The sequence below is a fragment of the Carettochelys insculpta genome, chromosome 6 (assembly GCF_033958435.1).
Source record: "Carettochelys insculpta isolate YL-2023 chromosome 6, ASM3395843v1, whole genome shotgun sequence".
Classification (NCBI taxonomy): Eukaryota; Metazoa; Chordata; order Testudines; family Carettochelyidae; genus Carettochelys; species Carettochelys insculpta.
This window is the reverse complement of record NC_134142.1, coordinates 100,263,945-100,284,939: the sequence shown is the minus strand read 5'-3', so window position 1 is coordinate 100,284,939 and position 20,995 is coordinate 100,263,945. Positions and strand designations below refer to the sequence as shown.

Here is a 20,995-nt window from a genome sequence, read left to right as displayed (position 1 = left end):
CTGCTTATTTTCTTTCCCTGGGTGGCTGGATTTTGTTTGTTAGTAATCTCATTTAACTGCCTGTTGCTCCCACTATTCCAGTCTTGCCAGCTCTCATGGGAATGTGACTCTGCCTCTCCTATATGTTTGCAGATCCATTGATTTTGGTGTCCTCTGCAAATTTGTTCATGACTGAATTTACATCAAAGGAACACCTGACAAAGAAAGCCTTGAAATGATTTTGTGAAGTGCGGAGAAAGGCTTTTTTTGATTTGTGTTTAGTGTATTTGGTTAAAGTCTCCAGAAATCCTACAATAATCTGAGACTCAGATGGAAGCATCCCTGCTGCAGGGTGCTGGGCCAGTTAGAGAAACATTGCCTAGAACAGCTAGGTAACCTGCATTGTTAATTACCTCTGTATATTTGAAAGAAAATCGATAACTTCAGGAAATGTGTCCTGTGAGGTAGTACAATCTATCAGAAAACAGTGGTTAAGTGTGTCTCTTCCATCCTATTATACATGCAGGGTTCCTCTGTCTATCAATTTGTTTAATTTCATTGTTGTCCATTAAGGGGATGAGCTGTCTCCAATCTCTCAGATGACCAGAAGCCAGCATTTTAGATGGATGTTTCTTCTTAGTTTTCCAATTAATTGGACTGGCACATGGAAGGAACTTTGAACTGACCTGCTTCAAATGAAAGAAGTCATGTTTCTCTTTTTACCCTCTTCCATCTCTTCTCTGAGTGTTAACAGCCTCTTTTGGATTTTACACATTTCTATTGTCAGATACTTTAGGCCAAAAAGTGTTAGTTTTCTTTAAAGAGGGAACAAAATTTAAAAGAAGCAACAGTGAACTACATGTACTTGTCAGTTGACAAGTACAAAGAGTTTTCTGTTTTGATGTAGTCAGTCTCCGGAAGCATTTGTGTCCGAAATGATGCAAACCATTGTGCTGCTGCAGAATGAAACTGACTACAAACCAAAGTGAACTGCCAGTATGGTGCAGAATGCTCAAAATAGACATGTGGCACGAATGGCAAAGAATACATGAGCTGTTTTAAATTTTTCCCTTTTAATAATCTCTGGAGCTTTAGCTAATCAGACATCTTTCTTTTTTATCCCTCAGAAAAGTTTCTTTAATCCCATGTGTTTCAGTGCCTTTAAACAACGCATCCCTATTTTATTTCACCAGTTCTTCCGATTTCTACCTGCTAAGAGCTAGGGAGGTGTTTTGCCTCGCCTCCACACCATTTGTTCTTATTTCTCTCTTTTTTTTTTTTTTGGCTTGTTTCAGTCTTTACTCTTCATTTGGTACGAGTCCCTGCCTTACATCCTGCATGGTCTGCCGAATGCAGTATCGTGCAAATCCCCTTCTGGCTGTGGAGGTCAGGCCCATCAAGATGGATTTTCTTCCCTCTCTTAGAGACGCTTGCTAGACAGTGAAGCAAAGTATTCCCTCTCTGCTCCCACATCAGTAATCCCAGCTTCAGTATGACTCAAACTTGGATGTACCACCAGCAAACATTTACTGTCTCTTCCTCCTTTTCTGGTTTCATTCTTGTCTTTGCCCAGTAATAATTTTCTTTCCTCCTTCATCCTCTTTGTCTCCTTTCACATTCCTTCTGTACTGTTTATCTTATGTCCTGTTTCCTCCCAAAATTCCAGACCACACCTACAGCATTGGAGGGCTGTGTGTTCATGCTTCCTTCAAGGCCACAAGAATTATGCAGACCTTATTAGTTCCATGCTGTTCTTGTTAGATCCTGCTGCATCCTTCCCTAGCAATTTTAGGACAGACCTAGGATTACACAGGCACAGCGTCAAGTCTGCAGACAGCAATTCCGAGCCCCAGAGCAGAACACACGGTGGGCCCCCATGCATGTGCTTGTGCAGACACAGTCCACCTGATGTTTGGGTGTTTCTGCTGGCTGTGCTGGGTGATGCTTGGCAGTGTCCTGATATGACAAGGGCTTCCATGTGCCTGCCTGGTAGGGTTGGCAATGGTCTAATCCCACAAACCCAAAGAACCTTGCTCCATCCTTTCCCTGAGACCACACTCCTGTCCTTCCCCTTCTGAGGCAGCCCACCCCTGTTTATTCCACCCACTCCCTCATTCTCACTCATTTTTACCAGTCTCTGGCAGTGGGTGGGGCTGTGGGGTGGGGGCTCAGGGAGTTTGTGTGCAGGCTGTAGGCTAAGGCAGGAGGTTGGAGTGCAGGAGGAGGGGTAGGGGTCAGGCTCCAAGGGAGTTTATGTGTGGGAGGGGGTGCAGACTCTGGGACTCTCACATACCTGCGCAGAGCACAGTCTCTGCTACTGTCCTTAGAGGCTGTCTGTGGTAGACCAGCTTGGGGAAGTAGCTCTGGTGCTGTGTGTGTTCTGGTGATAAAAAGAAGACTACTATCATGGTGCCTTTTCCAGGGACTGAACTCTTTATTGAAAATGAGCTGGCTCTGTAGTTCCTCCAGCAAGTGTGCTATCCCGTAACTGTTCTGCTATGACAAATGTCCCTGGGTTCTGCTTGACATTGCCAGACCTCTATCTGGTAACTTTAATTTACTTGTAAAACTGAAACATTGCAGCCCTCGAAATAAAAGTCAATAAATGGATTAAGCACGAAGTGTTGAGGAAAAATTTTGAAAATAAGCCTTTTAAAATAAGATTTGTGACAAGTAGATACTACTCTGCTAATTGCCTGGTGTTGTCTTCCTGTACCCCTTCTTTGGCATTAGTAATGGTGCACAGAGCCCATCACTTATAGGTTGCCATTCAAATCCAGCCCAGAGATGAAGCAAATTGGTAGAGCAGTAGAAGGATACTTTTGTTACAGCTGAGTCCGGAAACTGTACTGTGGATAAAAAATGGAACTTGGATCTCCATGGTTCAGTGTTTTAATACGTACAATCGTCATATGAAAAACATTAAATAAAATGTTTGTATTCTGAATGTAAAATATTTAGTTTTACTTTCTCCCTTTATTAAACATAATAAACTAGAAGATCTAATACCCATACTGTGTAATCTGTTTTTGATTCACTACCTAACATATGGGGACTAATTTTAATGTGCATGAACTGATTTTAAGCCTTAGAACAGAGAGGGAAATGGTGGTGATGGCATTGATAGCACAGTCTGAGAAATGGAACTGATTCTTCATCTTTCAAATGCAGCTACTTTGAACTGGAGAGCAGCGGCCTGAGGGATGAGATTAGATATCATTACAGATATAATGGAAAGGCAAGAACAGAGGTGTTCCCATACCGGATGGCAGATGGACAGTGGCACAAGATTGCATTGTCACTTAGTGCATCTCACCTTCTGCTTCATGTCGACTGCAACAGGTAAGAAACTGTTTCGTAACTTTTTTTTTTTTCGAGTAATACAAGCTACCTCTTTTGCCCCTGCTTTGTTCACAGAAGAACAAAACTGCAGTGGGTGAAAAATAAAAAGCATTGTTGTACATTCTGAAGTGACCAAACACAACAGAGTGAGAAATAAAACAAAGCATAAAAATGAAATGGTATGCGGTGATTATGAACACACGTATGAAAGGTCAATAGCTGACTGGGGAGTCTTAAATATACCTCCGTGTACTGTAGATCTTGGCTGATGTTGCTTTCAGCTGTGATTACATTTAAGTGTGATACATGGTTGTGCAGTCTGTTCTGTCTGGAGTGCTTCACTCAGCATGGCTGGAAATTTGAAAGCGGTGTTTGAGCTTCTAATTTAATTTTGCTTAATCAGGTGTCCTTCAAAACTAAAGAAAATTCTCTAGGCTTTTTAAAGACCTATTTTCTAAAGGGAAACTTCTAAAAGGGGCTGGGATTCTGAAAAGTTCTGTATTGGTAACATTCATTTTCTGGCTGTCAGTTCACTATTTCCCTTTGAAACCACCAGCCTTCCAGATCAATCCCCGTCATCAGCCACTGGATCCCCTCTCCCCATTCACTGTTGGTGGGTTGGCGGCTGGGGAGGGGAGAAGCAGGAAATACAGGACAATGGCCCATTTTAAAAATAAAAGTAGGGACATGTGCAGGAAGGCTTCAATATGGGATTGGGTCTTTAAAAATACAACATCTAGTCACCTTATCTATTGTACACTGTTCATTTTGGAGTCCTGGGAACTATTGGGCAATTAGGACAATTTCAACTTCATTCCAACATTAACACTTTATGCGGGGGGCAGGGTGGGATGAGGGGGTTCAGAGACTCATTTCAACTTCTTTGATTTATTTAACGTACTTTGTAAGTAATCAAGGAAATAGGTATCACTGATAAGGCAACAGAAAATGGTGGTGGCTTATCTCCATGATGGGTCTTGGAAAAAGAGTCTCTTTAACCCTTATAGTGGCTTATTTACTCTATGAAATAATGAAAAACAAGTGAGCACCAAGAGGATACTCATGGCCTATTTTTCCAGTCCCTTGTGCTGGTGCACAGACCGAGGGTAAGAGGATGCAAGGAACTTTCTAGAAGGTCAGGTTCTATGCCACCGAGGACAGGGGAGCATGACCATGGCCCCACTCCCTCGGTAGTAACATGCAGATCTGGACCAGCACAGAGAGGAGAGCAGACCATACCATAATGTGAAGTAGTTAGTTCAACATCCACTCCTTGTGCGAAGGGAGGGATTGTTCTTTGTGGAGCATCCCCTTGGGTGGTGCAGCTCAGTTTTTCTCTTGGCATGAGGCTATAATTAAATATCTTTATTTGGTTCTATACTTAGCAATAACTTCCAAGGCAATGGAACTATCTTTAAAGCATGGCTTGAGCATAGAATGTAGTAGCGGTTTAAATGGGTGTGTGTGGGGGACAGGAGGGAATCAGTTGGGTTTAAGTCCTTGGCTCAGCTATAGCATCTCAATTCAGCTAATGAGTTTTCTCCAAGTGTTGGCCTGATCAAATTGCTTTATATCTTAACTTCCTTACACCTTTGAACTCAAAGAGGGCGTCTTGCCTTTATTTTTAATTGCATCCGTGTGTCCTGCTGAGATTTCAGTAAATTTCCAAAGAACGTGAAAGTGATCAGTTGTGTGGAAAAATACAGAATGCCAGCAAAGGATACTGCTGAGAACTGCCAAAAATCTGAGCCCTCCTAATCTTCACTGGGAGAAAAACTGCATCTGGAAGTATGCATGGAATCGGATATTAGATAAGGTAGTTTTTTATAGGTAAACTTCAACATTTTAGGATGGCTTAGTGTCATAGGCTTTGAGAGAATTCCTGAATGCCTAATAAGAAATGTCCTTATGGACTCAATCAAATGAATTAAGTCACCGGAGAAGACAAGGCTATTTTAGTCAATCGATGAATGCTTTCTGTCTCCTTTAGGGTATTTCTGTTGCTCTCACTCTCTGCTTCAGTCTTTCAGTTCAAGCTAAATAAATACTGGGGGTGTGTATCTAATTAAAGAACTACTAGTCAAGAGAACCACTGAGTAGTGTAAGGGCTGGTTTTTTTCATTGACGCCTCACTGCCACCTTTACTTACTTGTGTACAGTTTTATGCATGCACAGAACTGTGTATGCCCTTTTGATGTACTAATATCATTGCATAGACTAGAAAGCATTGAATGTTTATGAGCAGGCAGGTGGTGTAATTGAAATGTGCAAAACTGTCACTTCCCAATGTTAGAAAATATCACTTGCACGTGTTAGAGCATTACAAATGTATGTGAAAGGATGTGTGTGTTGTGAGTGTCTGTGCAGCCAGGAGCAGAAAACATGCTCTCTAATTGATGACAAGGTTTGGCTTGATAACCAAGGTTGATTCCTGCCTATAAAAGTTACAGAAACAGTAAAGAGGTAACAGAGCTTTTAAATCTTGAACAAATCTGCCAGTCCATTGTTATACCTTCCATAGCCCTTTCATCAATCTCCTGCTGACTCATATATTCAAATCAACACCTGGTGCTTTATTAATCATTGACCTTAATCTTTCAAATTTGGGGTAAAAAGTCTTTTTTTGTACTTGGATATATGAGAGGAAGATGCTTGACAATTAGTGAAAACCTTTGCTACCTGAGAGTCGTCTTTAACATAATATAATTTGACTCTGCGCTAATGAGATGAATGTAGGAGGTGGGTGAATTGAGTATATCAAAGGCTGTAAATTTCCCCAAATGAGTTTCATTTAACATCTGCTCTTCCCGTGTTTTGATTGCTTTTTTCAATGCTCTTGGAAGACTGACTAAGAACCATTACAGAGTCTAATATTGGAGTTCTGAGTTGCTAATACATGTAGAGAGATTTGGATCTGGGTTTAATGTCTTATAAAATCAACTGGAATTCTTCCATTACCTTCAGTGGACTTTGCTTTCAGCCCTTGAGTAGCAGTGAGGGGGAATAAATGGTTATATGTAGCCAGTGATATAGGACAAATATTACGGATTAATGGGAAACAGAGCTACTTGCTGACATGTCTTCAACATGCAACTCTAGTAAATAAGACACCTTAGAGATGGGCAACATGTGGTTCTGATGGATATTCTTGCTTGTTTTCTTTATTTTTGTTAGGGACAGAAATATAAACAGAACAGACTTAAAGTGGGGTCCAGCTGAAAAAAAATTGTCTGCTCTTTTTATATTTCTCCTGCTGGAGTACAGCATCTAGGAATAAAAATTGCATGACTAATGAGAACTTTTAAATTTGAAAACAAAGAAGAAAAAGACCCAACAACATCCAAGTACAGGAATTAAAATGTTCTCTCTTTTTTACAACAACAACAACAAAAGGTTTGGCACTATGCTGGTACGATACTAAACTAACATTCCTTTGTTCCTACAACTTTAAATAAAAATCTAGTAAATATTAATGTGAGAGATCAGTGTAAAAGGAATGGGACTGGGGGAGCTTTGTGGAGCTGGAACCAGTTCTGTTGCATTGTCCTTTGTTCTTCTTGTGAATCAAAATTCTGCTCAGCGAAGTCGCAGGAACTATCAGAGAGGAGGTTAATCAGGTACCGTGTTGTGTACAGTGTACTATAGGCATGCCAAGTTTCTGGCCTAGAATATTTATGGAAATTATTTTTTCTACTCTGAGTGCTGAAATCCACTTGAGTGTGTCATGAAAGAGCTAAACCTTTTAGAGTAAACAGTATCTCTAGATAACGTCAGGTGCTGTCAGATCTACAAAATTATAGTTATCATAGTCCAGCTACAATGAGGGACTCGGAATGTGTTCAGTGTGACTCCATTGCCTAGAGAAAGATTATTTTTAACACTCTGTACATTAGCAATGCTAGGTAATTATTCAGCAAAAGGCTTGTCTTAGGGTTAAGACAGGAAACTCAGAGACTGTACATCTTAGTTTTGGCTGTGGTTCATCCAGAGAATTCCTGTATAATTCTGGGCAAGTCTGTTGAGTTTGTTTCTTAGGCCTTGACTCCACTATGTGGTGGAGCAGCTATCAGTCCACTGGCCATCAATTTATTGTGTCTGCTGTAGATGTGATAAATCAATCTCTGAGCTCACTCCCATCAATGCCGGTGCTCCACAAAAATGAGAATTGTAGTCGGTGTCTATGGGAAAGCAACCCCTGCTGACCTTATCACAGGTGAGGTACCACAGTAGGTATGTCAACTTCAGCTATGCTGTTTGCATAGATGAAGTAGATCTATGGTGCCTGAGAGTGTGGACAAGGCCTTAGCTTGCCAATCCATAAAATAGGGATATAATAGTACTTCCCAGTTTGCTGAGTGGGATGGGGAAGGCATTAGCATCTGGTGATCAGCAGCAAAAGGAAACCATAAAATAAATAAATCTGTGGCTCTGTTTTTCTCTCTTCCAAGGGAGGTAGCTGCATAAGGCCACCAAGGGGAGCACCATGAACATTATCTGAGAGCAGAGGTGGGCAAATACTGGCCTATGGGTTGGATGTGGTCCACCATGATTTGTTTCCTGGTGGGCTTCCACCTCTCTATCTACCTGTGCCTCCACAGGTATTGGGCAGTTGTAGCTCTTGTTGGTCACGGATTGCCATTTGCAGCCAATGGGAATGGCTGGAAGTGGTGTCCCAGTCTGCATTGCTTCCTGCTGCTCCCATTGGCTGTGGTTGGTGATCCATGGCCAACAAGAGCTGTGATCACCTGGATAACTGCAGAGACACAGGTGAACATAGTGATGATAGCCCTCAGGGGTTTAGTATAGCTTTTTGAATGGTCCCATGCCTCACACAGAGTTCCACTATGCTTACAAGGGGCCTGGGCTAGAGCAGAGATACCTTTGACCTCTGTGTGTTGGAGCGCAGCAGAATTCTGAGGAGGCTGTTTTTAGAACATGATCTTATTGCCATTGAAGCTGGTTGGAATTTTGCCATCTATTTCAAGTGGAGGAGGAACAGCCTTGAGCTTTTTTTTTTTTTTTTTAATGTCAAATAATGATTTGGCAGTGTAACTGCTAAGTTGCAAAGGCCTACAGAGCTTCAAAACTTAGTAGCTGCCGATCCTAGCTTCTGTTCAATGGAGAACTTAGCAATGTATTTTTAGACTGACAATGTCTTTTATAAAGTTGAAAATGTTGGTAGACAGGTTCATGACTTCAGTAGGGCAGGAATAATATTTTGTTATGCTTTACTATGACATCTTGTATTCATCTTATTTGTATACTACCAATGCGCTGGAGAGAAGATGCATAATGAGAGAGGAAATAAGCTTAAATCAAGACTGACAAGGCTCACATGAGTTATTCAGTCATTTTCCAAAGTGTGGAAAAAGATCTATTATGCTATTCTCAAACATTAGATTCACTTTTTATGCTATCCCAATATATGTTGAGATGTTACTGCACAGCGATAAACTTGCACAATAGATGAGTTTTCTTAGAGCAAAGATATGGTGAAGTTGTGTTTCAGGGAATTTTTCAAAGGGAATCTTTTGTTGCTTGGTTGCACTTTTTGTTTGTGTGTGGGACTAATGGCATTGTAGTGACAGAAAGGAGATCAGGGCAACATGAGAATCACAAATGCTTAGGGTTTTTCCTTTTCAGATTGTAAAAACAAGTACTGTGCATCATTCAGGAAAGTGAATTTTGGTCCAAAAATGTATTCTAGCACGTTCAGCAAGCCCATGGAATTCAGCACTGTAAGTGGTCATGTTGTCCAATACTGGAGCTGTGTTTGTAAATGGGGTAACGAAATTTTCTGATCCATAATATTTATAAAAGGATTGGGCCAGAGCTGAAACAATAGACTTCTAACAATTAGGAATGCTTCCTTATGTGTCTGTTAAAAGCCTAAATCTAGAGGACTCACAGTTTGGCAATCTTTCTGATAACCTGAAGACTGGGAGTGTGTGCTGTAAATCAGGAGTAAGATTAATGGAGTCTATCTAACTAACCCAGAGTTTTAAGAGTGACTAGTGATTTTGAATGCCTCCCTTTTTGGATGCCTGATCTGAGATGCTTTTAAAATAGGCCTTATGTTGAGAAGGTGAACGTACTGCTGTCCAGAAATTAGTCTACTTTAAGGTGCTCCAAGCTGGGAAGCCAGAAATACGGGCTTAGAAATGTTGGTCAACAGATATTTAGGTATTTAACTGGCCCTATCATTGTAGTATCTAAGCAACTAACAAACATTTGATACGTTTAGCCTCATGACACTCTCGTGAGAGATGGAAGTGCTGTTATCCCTATTTTGCAAGTAAGGAATTGAGGCACACAGAGATCAGATAAATAGTCTTTGGCTGAATAGGCTGTTAAACTCAGGCATTCAGTGGAATTACAGCTGGTAGAACTGGTCTAGCTGATCATTATGGAGTCTGGGAACATCGAGATTCAAATTCTGTAATTTGAGCTCGGCCTTAGTTTGTGAATATGCCAGTTGGGGAAATAAAGATGATCTAGTATGCTCCATGGAATAAACTCATTGCTGCAGGGATCAGGAAAGAGTTTGTTTTGTTTCGTTTTGTTTTTTTCCCTCTAGGGACACATTGCTCAATTGTGTAGTTGCATTAAGCTATTTGTATTTTTTCTGATCCATCAAATTTTGGTGACTACTGTAGGCAAGAGCCTAGACTTCATGGACCATGCTCTAAAATACTTAATGTAATGTTACTTTGTATTAGTTGGAGATGAAAGATAAGTGGTTTGATTCTGAGAATGAAAGCAAAAGAGAGACGTTTTCTGTTTTTAGGAGTGCTTTTCATATCTAAGCCCAGTCACGTAGGGAGGAGTCAGAGACAAAATGTAGCTTTTGGAATTTTTACAGTGTGCTTTCAGCAAATAAGCAATAAAAAAATTTAAAAACAAATAACACAATGTAAATAAAAATGCCACTTTGTCAAGCCATCTATTTGCATATAAGGATGCACGAATAGATGACTTGCAATCTCACTGGGGTGAAATCCTGGCTCCAGTTGTAACCTACACACCTAGGTGTGGTTCACTATCCAATATTGTGGCACCTAGATCACTTATGCAGTGAGAGAACAAATCTCTACAGGCCTAGCTGAGAGCCAGTTGTCTTTTGGCTCAAACTGTAGAGTATGGATGCCCAAACTAGGGGGCATGCCCCCTCGGGGGCGTATGTAAAGAAACTCCGGGGGGGGGGCACAAGGCAACCCAGCCCCCCACCCAAAGAAAGAGACGGCCTTTGCTTTTAGCTCTCAGCCCCTGCCATTTTACTTGGCTGACCTGGCGCAACTGCTATAAAAAGCAGGCAGCCGGTGAAGACCCACATGGAGCTAGCTGCCTCCTGTGAAGCTGAGTGAGTGTGGGTTGGTGCAGGAGGAGGATGGGGTCAGACTGCGATCTGGGGGTGCCTGGCTTGGGTGAGGGGGGTGGGGTAACAGCTGGGAGCTGGTGGTGCCTGGGTTTGTGGGAGGGGAGGGGCTCAGGTGGGTGGCTTGCAAGACTTATGGGGCTCAGGTGGGCTTCTGGCCCTGGCAATGTGGGGCTGGGGTGGGCAGCTGGTGGGCGGGTGGCTGGTTCCAGCAGTGCAGGGCTTGGGCAGCCAGTGGGTGGCTGGCTAGCTCCTGCGATGCAGGGCTCAGGCAGGTGGCTCTGTCAGCACAGGTCTCAGGTGGGAAGGCAGCTGGCATGGGCAGCTCTGGCCTCTGGCATGGGGCTCAGGCAGTTGGCCAGTTGGGGCTGCACCAAACACCTGCAAGGGGCCAGAAAAAAATTGGTGCTTATTTTTAATTTTAAATAACATTTTTGTATTGTTTGTGTTTGTTTTAAATTGCAAGTTGAATGTTTTGTTAAAAGGGAGATTGGATGATGGTGAAGAATCATAGAATTGTAGGACTGGAAGGTAACTTGAGAGATTGAGTCCAGCCCCCTGTCCTCATGGCAGGACCAAGTACTGTCCAGATCATCCCTGATAGACATTTATCTAACCTGTTCTTAAATATCTCCATAGATGGAGATTCTACAACCTCCCTAGGCAATTCAGAAAAGGTTGGGGGGGGCATGAGGGTTTCTCAAAAATCAAAGGGGGGGCATGATGCCAAAAAGTTTGGGAACCACTGCTATAGAGGCACCTTCACTAAGCTCCAGAGGTCCCAGTTTTGAGTCTGCCTGTGGGCAGTTACACAGTGAATTTGTGGCAACACTCCCATAGACAGGTTTTCACCTCCTGAAGTTCAGATCCAGAAATAGATAAACTCCTGAACTGAGGGACCTTACTTGAAAGCGTTCTGCTCCCAGCCAGTATATCATTTCTCTCTTTTGATATCCATGCATCCTGATGACCCAGAGTCCCAGGTAATCTCAATGCCAGGGTTATTGCATGAATAAATTGTTCTTAATCACTGAGAACAGAACAAAAAAAAAAGGCTCAAATTGCAGCAAGGGAGATTAAGTTCAGGCATTAGGAAAAAAACCTTCATAACTCTGCGGGTAGGTAACCTATGTTATCTAGGAAGGCTGTGGAATTACAGTCACAGGAAGTTTTTTAATAACAGTTGAGACAAATGCCTGTCAGGTAGAGTTTAGAAAAAATACATAGTCCTGCCTCAGTGCAAGGAACTAGAATAGACGATCAGTCAAGGTCTTTTGCAATCTTACCTTTCTATGAGTCTGTGAAATGCTGTGAAGGTTACCCAAAGCCTAAACCATAATGTTTGATACAGACTAACATGAATACTGTAACTTTTAGAGCCAATGTAACGTCTATTTCATACACTTGTAATCGTGGCCAAATAGTCATTATGGAAAGTGTACAAGGAGTGTATCGTTGTGGGGAGGTGGGAGAAAGGCAAATGAAAGTATGGGAGAACTGAGATGAGTCTTATGTTATCTCACTGCGTAAAACTAGTGAAAAATGTGAGTAATGCCGGTGGACTTCAAGAAAAGAAGTGCTTAATGGGAGAGGCTGCCATATTATTTTACAGTGCCTTTAAAAAAAAAAAGTTCATCAGAAGAATGTTTCATAGGAATATGGGAGAAAATATATAACTGCCCAAAGCCAATCCTGTGGCGGCTCCTCTTTCACATGCCTTCCCTTTGAGACAAATTGAGTCTGGAATATTGATAAAATGATTTAGGCTATGTTTACACTAGCCAAAAACTTCGAAATGGCCATTTGCATGGCCATTTTGAAATTTACTAATGGAGTGATGAAATACATATTCAGTGCCTCATTAGCATGTGGGCGGCTGCGGCACTTTTGATGTGGCTCTCCACTGCCCAGCTCATCCTGATGGGGCTTCTTTTCGAAAGGACCCCAGCTACTTCGAAGTCCTCTTATTTCCATCTGCTCATAGGAATAAGGTGACTTCGAAGTAGCTGGGGTCCTCTCGAAAAGGAGCCCCGCCAGGACGAGCCACGTGGTGGTGAGCCACGTCAATTTCGAAGTGCCATGGCCACCCACATGCTAATGAGGCGCTGAATATGTATTTCAGCGCTTCATTAGTAAACTTCGAAATGGCCATTTGTGTGGCCATTTCGAAGTTTTTGCTAGTGTAGACACGGCCTTAATGATTATGGGTAAATTATTTAGTGATATTATCCTCTTGTTGAGATGTTCCTGTGACGCAATATTCGGCAGGATGATTAACTACTTGGCAGAATATTTTGGAAAGCAAAATGTGGATATATTTAGCAGGGAAACTCATGGTGATTGGCCCGTGATTTTCTACTCTTTTTCATTTTCCATAGCAGCATAACTCAATTTTGGAGGCTGATTATTTTCTGTTTCACCAGTTCTCCTCCTTCTCCTCCTCCCCACAACTGTTTTTACTCATATGAATAGGGTAACCACCCATACCGTATTGGGCGGGAGGGTCCCATATTTGGGATGCCAAAAAGGCTTCCTGACTTACTGTTTAAAAGAGACTAATTGTGCCATACTTAAGCTGTCTCCTGCTCCCACTTCCCTGAGCCTCGGGGAAGTAGGGGGAGCGTGGGCAGCTGCCTCTTTCCCAGGGCTCCGGGGAGGGCTGAGGCTGTGGCTTCCCCAGGGCTCCAGGGGAGTGCTGGCAGTTATGGCTTCCCCGGGGCTCTGGGGGATTGCTGGTAGCTGCTGCTTTCCCAGGGCTCCCAGGGAGGGCCAGCAGCTGCTGCCTCCTCCCCAACTTACAGGGTCTTGGAGTAGCCATCCCTTCCCCCATGTTATGGCTCCTTCCCCACTTTAGCAAGATAAATGCAGAAGTGGGGGCCAGCAAAAGTACCTCCAAAACCTTATCTACCAGGTTTTGGTATAAACTTCCCCCCAAAAATCCTATAAACCTTAGATTTTGGGGATAAAATTTGCTGCCACCACCCAAGTAATAATAAGGAAACCAGGGAGAGACTACTTGGGAAATCTTAGCCCCAAAAGTAAAAATCAGGACACAAACATTAACCAATACCAGGTTAATAAAAAGAAGAACTTTTATTATTACAACAGTATTTGTGTTGCAAGCCTTATGACTAGACGGAAGAGTTACAAAGTAAAACACGTGGGGAGTCTTCACCATGGGCCTAGAACTTAATTTTAAGGAGAGTAAAAGAACACTTCTAAAAAGTGCACAGACATTAGACCCCACTTTCCAAACCATAAAACAATAAAGCCTAATGGACTTATTTAAACTTTACCCTACTTACAGAAAATTGGAGGGCCTGTTTTTGGAGGGAGATATTGTGTTTTTTCCTCTTATGGCTGGAAAGAAGAAGAAGAAAAAGACAGAGAACAGAAGAGGGAGGCGCCAAAATTTACTTTTGGCCTACATTTTTATAGGCCAACCGCACCTGGCTAAGGAGGTTAACCCTTTTACTCCCAGGCTGCTGGCTAACCCTTATGATTATGACACCCCATATTTCCCTGCCCTGTATTTGAAACAGGAATATATGGTCGCCCTACATACCTAACTCAACTGGCTTTCTGATTTACACAGGAGCAAGGGGGAGGAGAATAGGGGCCAGTGTTTTCTGACTACTGTTTCTTAGGAGCCAACACGTGGCACTTTGATATGCCTGCAGAATGCAGCTTTAGTGAGGCAAACATCTATCTCCCTTTGCCAAAGCCACATCATGGAAAGATTGACATATGCACCATCTGTAAAGCAGCATCTGGTGGAAGGTGTTTCGAATTTGCCAAGGTCCCTTTTTCTCTTCTTTTACAAAAAAGAAATAATATCCTTAGATCTTCAGTATCATGGTGGTAAAATGTCCATAGCACAATATTTTCATGTTTTCGTTCTAACTAGTGGAGTCTTTTGGTGCATCAGCAGCGCCGTGTTCCAGTCACATGGAATAAGCAAGCCTGAATCGTTGCTATTGGATCACAGGATGGGATTAGGTCTTTTTTAATTTATCACCCATCCCAAACTACTACTGCCTTAAAGATTTTTCTTTTGTTTTATATTTTTGGATTTTCTTCCCTCCTCCCCCTTTGGAGTATCTAGCATGTTAATTTCCTCCTTCACTTCCAGGATTTCTTTGCTAGTAGGGCAGTCTTAAATTTATGATGTATGTCACCTGAGATGTATTTTAGAGATTCAACTTGTAGATGGTGAGAGAGCTTCTGGGAAGCGATTACTGTGGGGACATTGGTATGGTAATAACTGGCAAAGAAATATGTTCTCCTGATAGAAATATGTAGCAGAGGCATTTAGGTGGTATTGTTTAGCACCTGATCCAAAGCCCATTAATACTAAGTGGAGTTACTTCCCGTGACTTCTACTGGGTTATGGCTCAGAGCTTTACTATACAAGATGTCTCCCCTCCGCCTTTGGAGTTATGAGTTCCAGACTGGTTTTAGGTCATGAATAAAACAGGGGTTAGTGGTTGTCTTTTGTTCCTTAGTGGATATTTGAATGCATCATCAAAAACATTGCTTCATCTTCCTACATTCAGACTCAGCAGTGTCTGCTCATGAGAGGTCAAAGTCTACAGTAGCAGACGTGTTGCTGGTAAAGACTGAGGTGCAGAATTGGGGGAGAGATGCTTAAACTGTGTGGCTAATGTTTTCGAATGTCGATGCTTAAAATGAGGCATCTGAATCCATACAGACTTCAATTGGAGCTGTGATGCCTAGCTCTTCTGAAAATCAGGGTGTATAGGCAAATTTTAACTTGGGTGCTTTCCTGTTTGATTCGAGTCATTGCTTTGGGACTGTTGTGAATGCTCTGTTGTTTGTATGACGATGAGGCAGCACTGTGGCTTAGTGGACTCAGAAGACTAGGATTTCGTTCGTTCATTCTGAAATTGACCTGTCCAAGTCACCCTGGGGAAGTCACTTAATCTCTGTGCCTCAATTCCCCTTCTGTAGGATGGGGATAATGATTTTGACCTCCTTTGCATTGCCCTTGGAGACCTACTGATGAACTGCCCTATCAAACAGATAGGTGCTGTGGGATGTTTGCCCCTGGTGCTGCAATCACTGTATATGTTAGCTGGTCCTCACATCTTCTATGCGTCAGTAGCCCATTGGCTTTCCTAGCACTGATTAACACAATCTCCTTTTGGTTCTTGCTGCACTAATGTTCCCTTTGCTTCAAAGTCTGATGTTAATTATGCTTAGGGTGACCATATTTCCCTATGTTACATACAAGACAGCTGGTAAAATGACATGTTCAAGTTGTTCAGTGGTAATTAATCAGAATGATGCAGCACAAACTTTCAAATTAACATCAAGTCGATTAAGCCCTTGTTAAAAGAAGCACTACCTAGTTGGAGATTTTTATTTACCTTTGTATCCTTAAGGCTTTAGGGCTCATGCAGGGAGGGGTGAGATACATACCTCTGTCAGATAGAGGGGAAGACCAACTGACCAGACCCTCCCTATCTGGTGCGCTCTCCCTTCACATTAGGGCGGACCCACCTCTCCTGGAGCCTGGCTTCGTATCTTCATGAGGCAGTATGTGGGAGAACACGCAGGGTCCCAATTTTCCCTCTACAGTGGCTTTCAGTCTAAGGGGAATGGGATGACTTTGTCCCACCACCAGCCTTACTCATCTATCCCTGTCTGTGGCCCCAGATACTGCTCCCACTCACTGCTGGTGAGCAGAAATCCAGGCAACAGCAGGACATGTCAGTACAGATGTGGGGAGAGGAGCCAAAAAAATGGGACAATTTGCCGATTTTAAAGAAAGTCAAGACACCTGCAGAAGAGCTTAAATGCAAGACTGTCCCTTTAAAAATGAGACATCTGGTCAACCTATTTGTTGCCACCTAAACTAGCAAGTACAGTAAAGCCAAGTTTCCCTGTGGCTGTTATGTGGGTAGTCACATTTAGTTTAACAGACAAAAAACAAGGATAAAAGAGTGATCCATAGCTGTGTTAGTTTGTATTGGGATGTGTACCCCAAGCAGGCTGTAAAGGGGTAGATGTGCCTGAAAAGCCAGTTACCTTACCTGGCCCTAGCTGTAACTGATACGGAAGCCTAGCAGAGCAGGGGGTGAGTGGTGATCATGAAGCTAGGAAGCGGTAAGGTGCTTTGTTTGCTCTTTGCTTCTAAAGCAGAAAGGGGGCTGCAGGGAGAGAAAGCGCAGCCTGCCTCTCGGGAATGGAAGAGGTCCACAGAAGCAGCAAGGACTCTGAGGGAATAGATCTTGTCTGGGTAGGTATGGGTCTCGGAGCCCATGAGTTGAGGGAGAGCCTAGCCACCCAGGAACTTGGGGTGAAACCTTCTGAAGTTAGAAACATATGATGCCCAAAGACAGACCCTTAAGTTACAGGTTTTGCTGGGCTCGGTTACCCAGAAGCATGATCTGGCCAGAGGCCCAAGTTACGGGGAAGGAGTGCAGCACAGCCAAGGAGTGACTGTCAATAGGGGCACCATATACAAGAAGACGGCCATTGTGCCAGATCTAGCCACAAGGAGGTGTTTCCACAGGAGGTAAACCCATTCACAAGTGTTCTAAATGCCAGCCTAGTTGCTTACTTTTAGGTTTAAATGAGACTGTTTTGCAAGCGAACATTTAACAAAGACTAGTTAAACAGTGCATGTTTGTCTCTCTTTGGGGTTTACTCTCTGCCCATGGTTTTTTTGGTCTATTGTTATCTTCTTAGTACTCCTGTTTTGTTGTGTCGCATTCTTGTGCTTTTTATGGTGAATTTAATGTTACCACCTTCTTTTTTGAAAGTGTTTTGTTTAAAGAAACAGTGTTGGATACACTTTTTATTTTTAAATTTTGTAGTGTGGGAGATTGGTAAGGCAAAGGATAATTAAACTGATAAGTAGGGAAGTTTATCATGATTGCAATAAGAAGAATGATGACCTGGTTTATCAGAAGTGTACCATTACAGTTTAAATGATTAAATTTGAGCTTGAAAAGAGCTTTAAAACTGGGAAAGCATTTTCTAGTTTTTCACTTAGCACAAATGCTATAAATGCTCATGACTCTTTGCTTTTTATCCTTCCTCTCTGAACAATAACTTTTTGATTAAATAGTTGGCTATTGTATGTTCCAAATTTAATAGAAATAGCCTTCCTACAAAACCTGAATTTTATCTAAATTGCTTTCCTCTTGTTCAGTGATTGTGAACTCCTGTAGTACGGCAGAGGAGAGGGCATGAAAAATCAAAATTTCTCTCAAGATTTGTTTTGTCAAAGGCAGCTGAAAACTAGATGAATAATTCCGTTAAACTTGTTACAAAACTGAAGACATGTCCAACAGCATCTCCCATCTGTAAACACTATTAAAAAAACAATCACATACGCATTGACATGTTTTCATTGGGAAGAATATAGACAACCAGCTGAAAGAGAAGCCTGTAGAGACAACCTGGGATTTCTTTCCAAAAGCACTTCTTAATCCTTTCAAAGGAACTGAAAACAAAGACAAATGCCAATAGTGGTGTCTTACAGCTACAGCGTCTCAACTGTGACCTGTTGTTTTCAGCACTTTTTTCACTCTAGTGAGATACACAAAATAAACAGGCCAAATTGTCAGTTTGTTTTTTTTTTTTCCTGGGGAGGGTGGGGGGTGGTAGTGGAGAGCCTATAGTAGGAGCCGAGGGCATGAATTTCAGAAATGTTGAATAGTTGAAGCTCCAGCTGAAGATAACTGGGACTGTGGTGTGTCAGGTTGAAACAAACACTGAGACACCTAAACAAAGTAGATACTTTTTTGAAAAAGTTGGCTCTGCTGTTAAACATGACGTTGAGGGAGGTGAGCTAAGTAATCACCAGCACATTTAAGGAATCTAATGAATGCAAACAAAGTAAGCTAAAAGTGTGTTTAAAGGGAAAGCAGCCTTTAGTGAGTGGCCAGCTTTAGGATTAGGCTGAGAGATGTTGAAATCGTTTTTTGATAATTCACTCTAGCCTCAAATATGATGAAGACCCTGCGCAGACTGTGCCTGGTAGGCTTATCTGGTGGGCCCATTTTTCCCCAGCCTAGGAGAACAGTATGATCTGAGTGCCTCTTTGATGAAATTAGGGATTGGGACATAAGGGTCATTCATCTCACAACTCTAGATGTAGTAAAGCACAAGCTGAAGCTGGTTTGTTCCTGTTAAAGTTAACAGTAAAGAAACATTACAAACCAGGTAAACCTAGTTAATATCTAGTACTGATGAACAGTTTTAAGAGCAATGCAGGAATGTTTAATAATGCTGCTAATGTTATTTAGCTTCAAAAGAAGTTTAATGATTTCGGGGAATCCTAGGGCTGGAAGGGACCTTAGGAAGTCATCTGTTTCAGACCTCTGCCTAAAGCAGGGTCAACCCTAGCTAAATCATCACAGCCAGGACTTTATCAAGCTGGGACTTAAAAACCTCTAGGGATGGAGATTCCACAACCTCTCTAGGTAATGCATTCCAGGGCTTTACCACCCTTCTGGTGAAATAGTTTTTCCTACTATCCAACCTACACCTCTCCCTCACCATGTTGGATTTGTTTAATCTTGGTCAATCCATGTTTACTTGTATTGTGTACAATTAATGTGAACAAAGCATTGTTTCTGGTGCAACCAGGTAATTTGGAATCGCACAAAATACTTTTGTGCGTGTGTGTCTGTGTTTATTCCTGCCCCCCAGGACTTGCTGCCTTATGTTGCCTGTGCAAAATCTCTGATGCAGGAGAAAACTTCCATGTTTGTTGGAAAGGAAGGAAAGACCAGTTTTTAGGGATTTAGCCTAGCATCTAGCAGGTCTGGCTAAGATTCCTTGATCTTCAAGAGATTTTGTAGATGACCTTAAGTGAGTTATTTTTTGATATGTCTATCCTGAAACTTAAGGCCTGAGTGAGTGGGATCGCACAGGCTAAGTATTTGTAAGGGTAAGTGTGAGTGTCTATACTGAATCATCACCTTAGGTTTAAAAGTTCTGGACCTTGGTCTCTCACACACATGCTTTAGTGTTTACGCTGCATTCTGCTGACCTCAGTCAATCCAGCCTCTCTCTCGTTTCCTAGCTCCTTCCCCGCATTAGCTGCTCTACCTCTGTGTTCATACTTCATTGTTCGTCTCATGGCAAATGATGTGAGGTTGTCACATCCTGTCGAGAAATGTTTTGGTTTGTACATTCCCAGTAACTGGTGCTGTCAATGGGGAGAAGTCACCATTTGAAGAACTTACCCTTCTTGGACTGAACCGCAAAAGTTCGTGGTGCAAATGTTTTCAGCCAGTGATGTGTCTACTTTTATTGACAAGCCAGGATACTATTGCTACCAGATAACATTGTCATAAATTGAGTAATTGTCCTCATTGTTCTACCATTTTTGCTTTGGCTTATGAACTGTATTCTGATCTGACAGGACCCGTTGAAAGGAAATTTTAATTATACTTTCAGTCAGCATAGAATCAGGATTTGAAGTCCCGTTCATGCTGTTGACTGAACCATTTGGGTTCCATTGTCGTTGGTGTCTGCATTATTGTGCCATGCTGTGCTCGACACAATCTTTGTGAATTCAAAGGTGAGCCATTTGTCTATCAGTGGAGCAGTGCTCCCTCTATTTTTTCAATGTTTATGTGTAGAAAGAATTTTATTATGTGCTGCAATATGCAGATGTGTGACACAGCACCAGAAGCAACGTGTAGGAGGGCATGAGGGGGTACATAGCTCCCCATGCTGTGGGCAGAGGAGCAAAGGCTAAACTCTCTGGGCATCTGAGGGACTAGAGGGAGCCCTGGTATGTACAGCAGCAGTCTCCTTCCCCTCCAGGTTCACTAGCAGTGTCATGGAAAACAGAGCAATGTGGTACCATCTTGTTCTTTTTCTCCTGTTGTGTGGCTGGCGGGAGTGGGCAGGACTGCCCCACGCCTACTGGCAGGAAGCAGCAGGATGTGCCTCAGGAAACAGAGTGAGTTGGGGCCACTTCACTTCTTTTCCTGCTGGTGACTGCTAACAGCAGCCTCCACACCCCAGCCCTGGTAGCTTCCCTGCTCTCTCTGACTTCAGGGAGAGGGAGTGGAGCAGGGGTGAGGAGATGCAAGGCCTGAAGGGGGGTTGACCCGACTTTTTCCTGGGCGGGGTGGGGTCACATGGCTGACATTGCCCCTCACCACTTGTACCTACACATGACCTCCATATTGGTGCACATAACAAAATTCATTCTGCACCTGGATGATATGTGGTGGGGTCAAATGGTATAGAGAGTGGGAGGGATGAGGGCTCTGGCTGGAGGTAGGGCTGGAGATGAGACATTTGTGG

At 42.6% G+C, this 20,995-nt stretch overlaps 1 protein-coding gene across 2 annotated transcripts in view; it reads left to right on the top strand.

The window, feature by feature from the left end:
• Positions 1–20,995, top strand: part of NELL1 (neural EGFL like 1) — a 465,040-nt gene that overhangs the window by 61,004 nt on the left and 383,041 nt on the right. For both annotated transcript variants that reach the window (XM_074999016.1, XM_074999015.1), the window contains exon 4: positions 3,151–3,321. In XM_074999016.1, the coding sequence (XP_074855117.1) occupies positions 3,151–3,321 (171 nt within the window). The remainder of the gene's footprint in view (positions 1–3,150; positions 3,322–20,995) is intronic.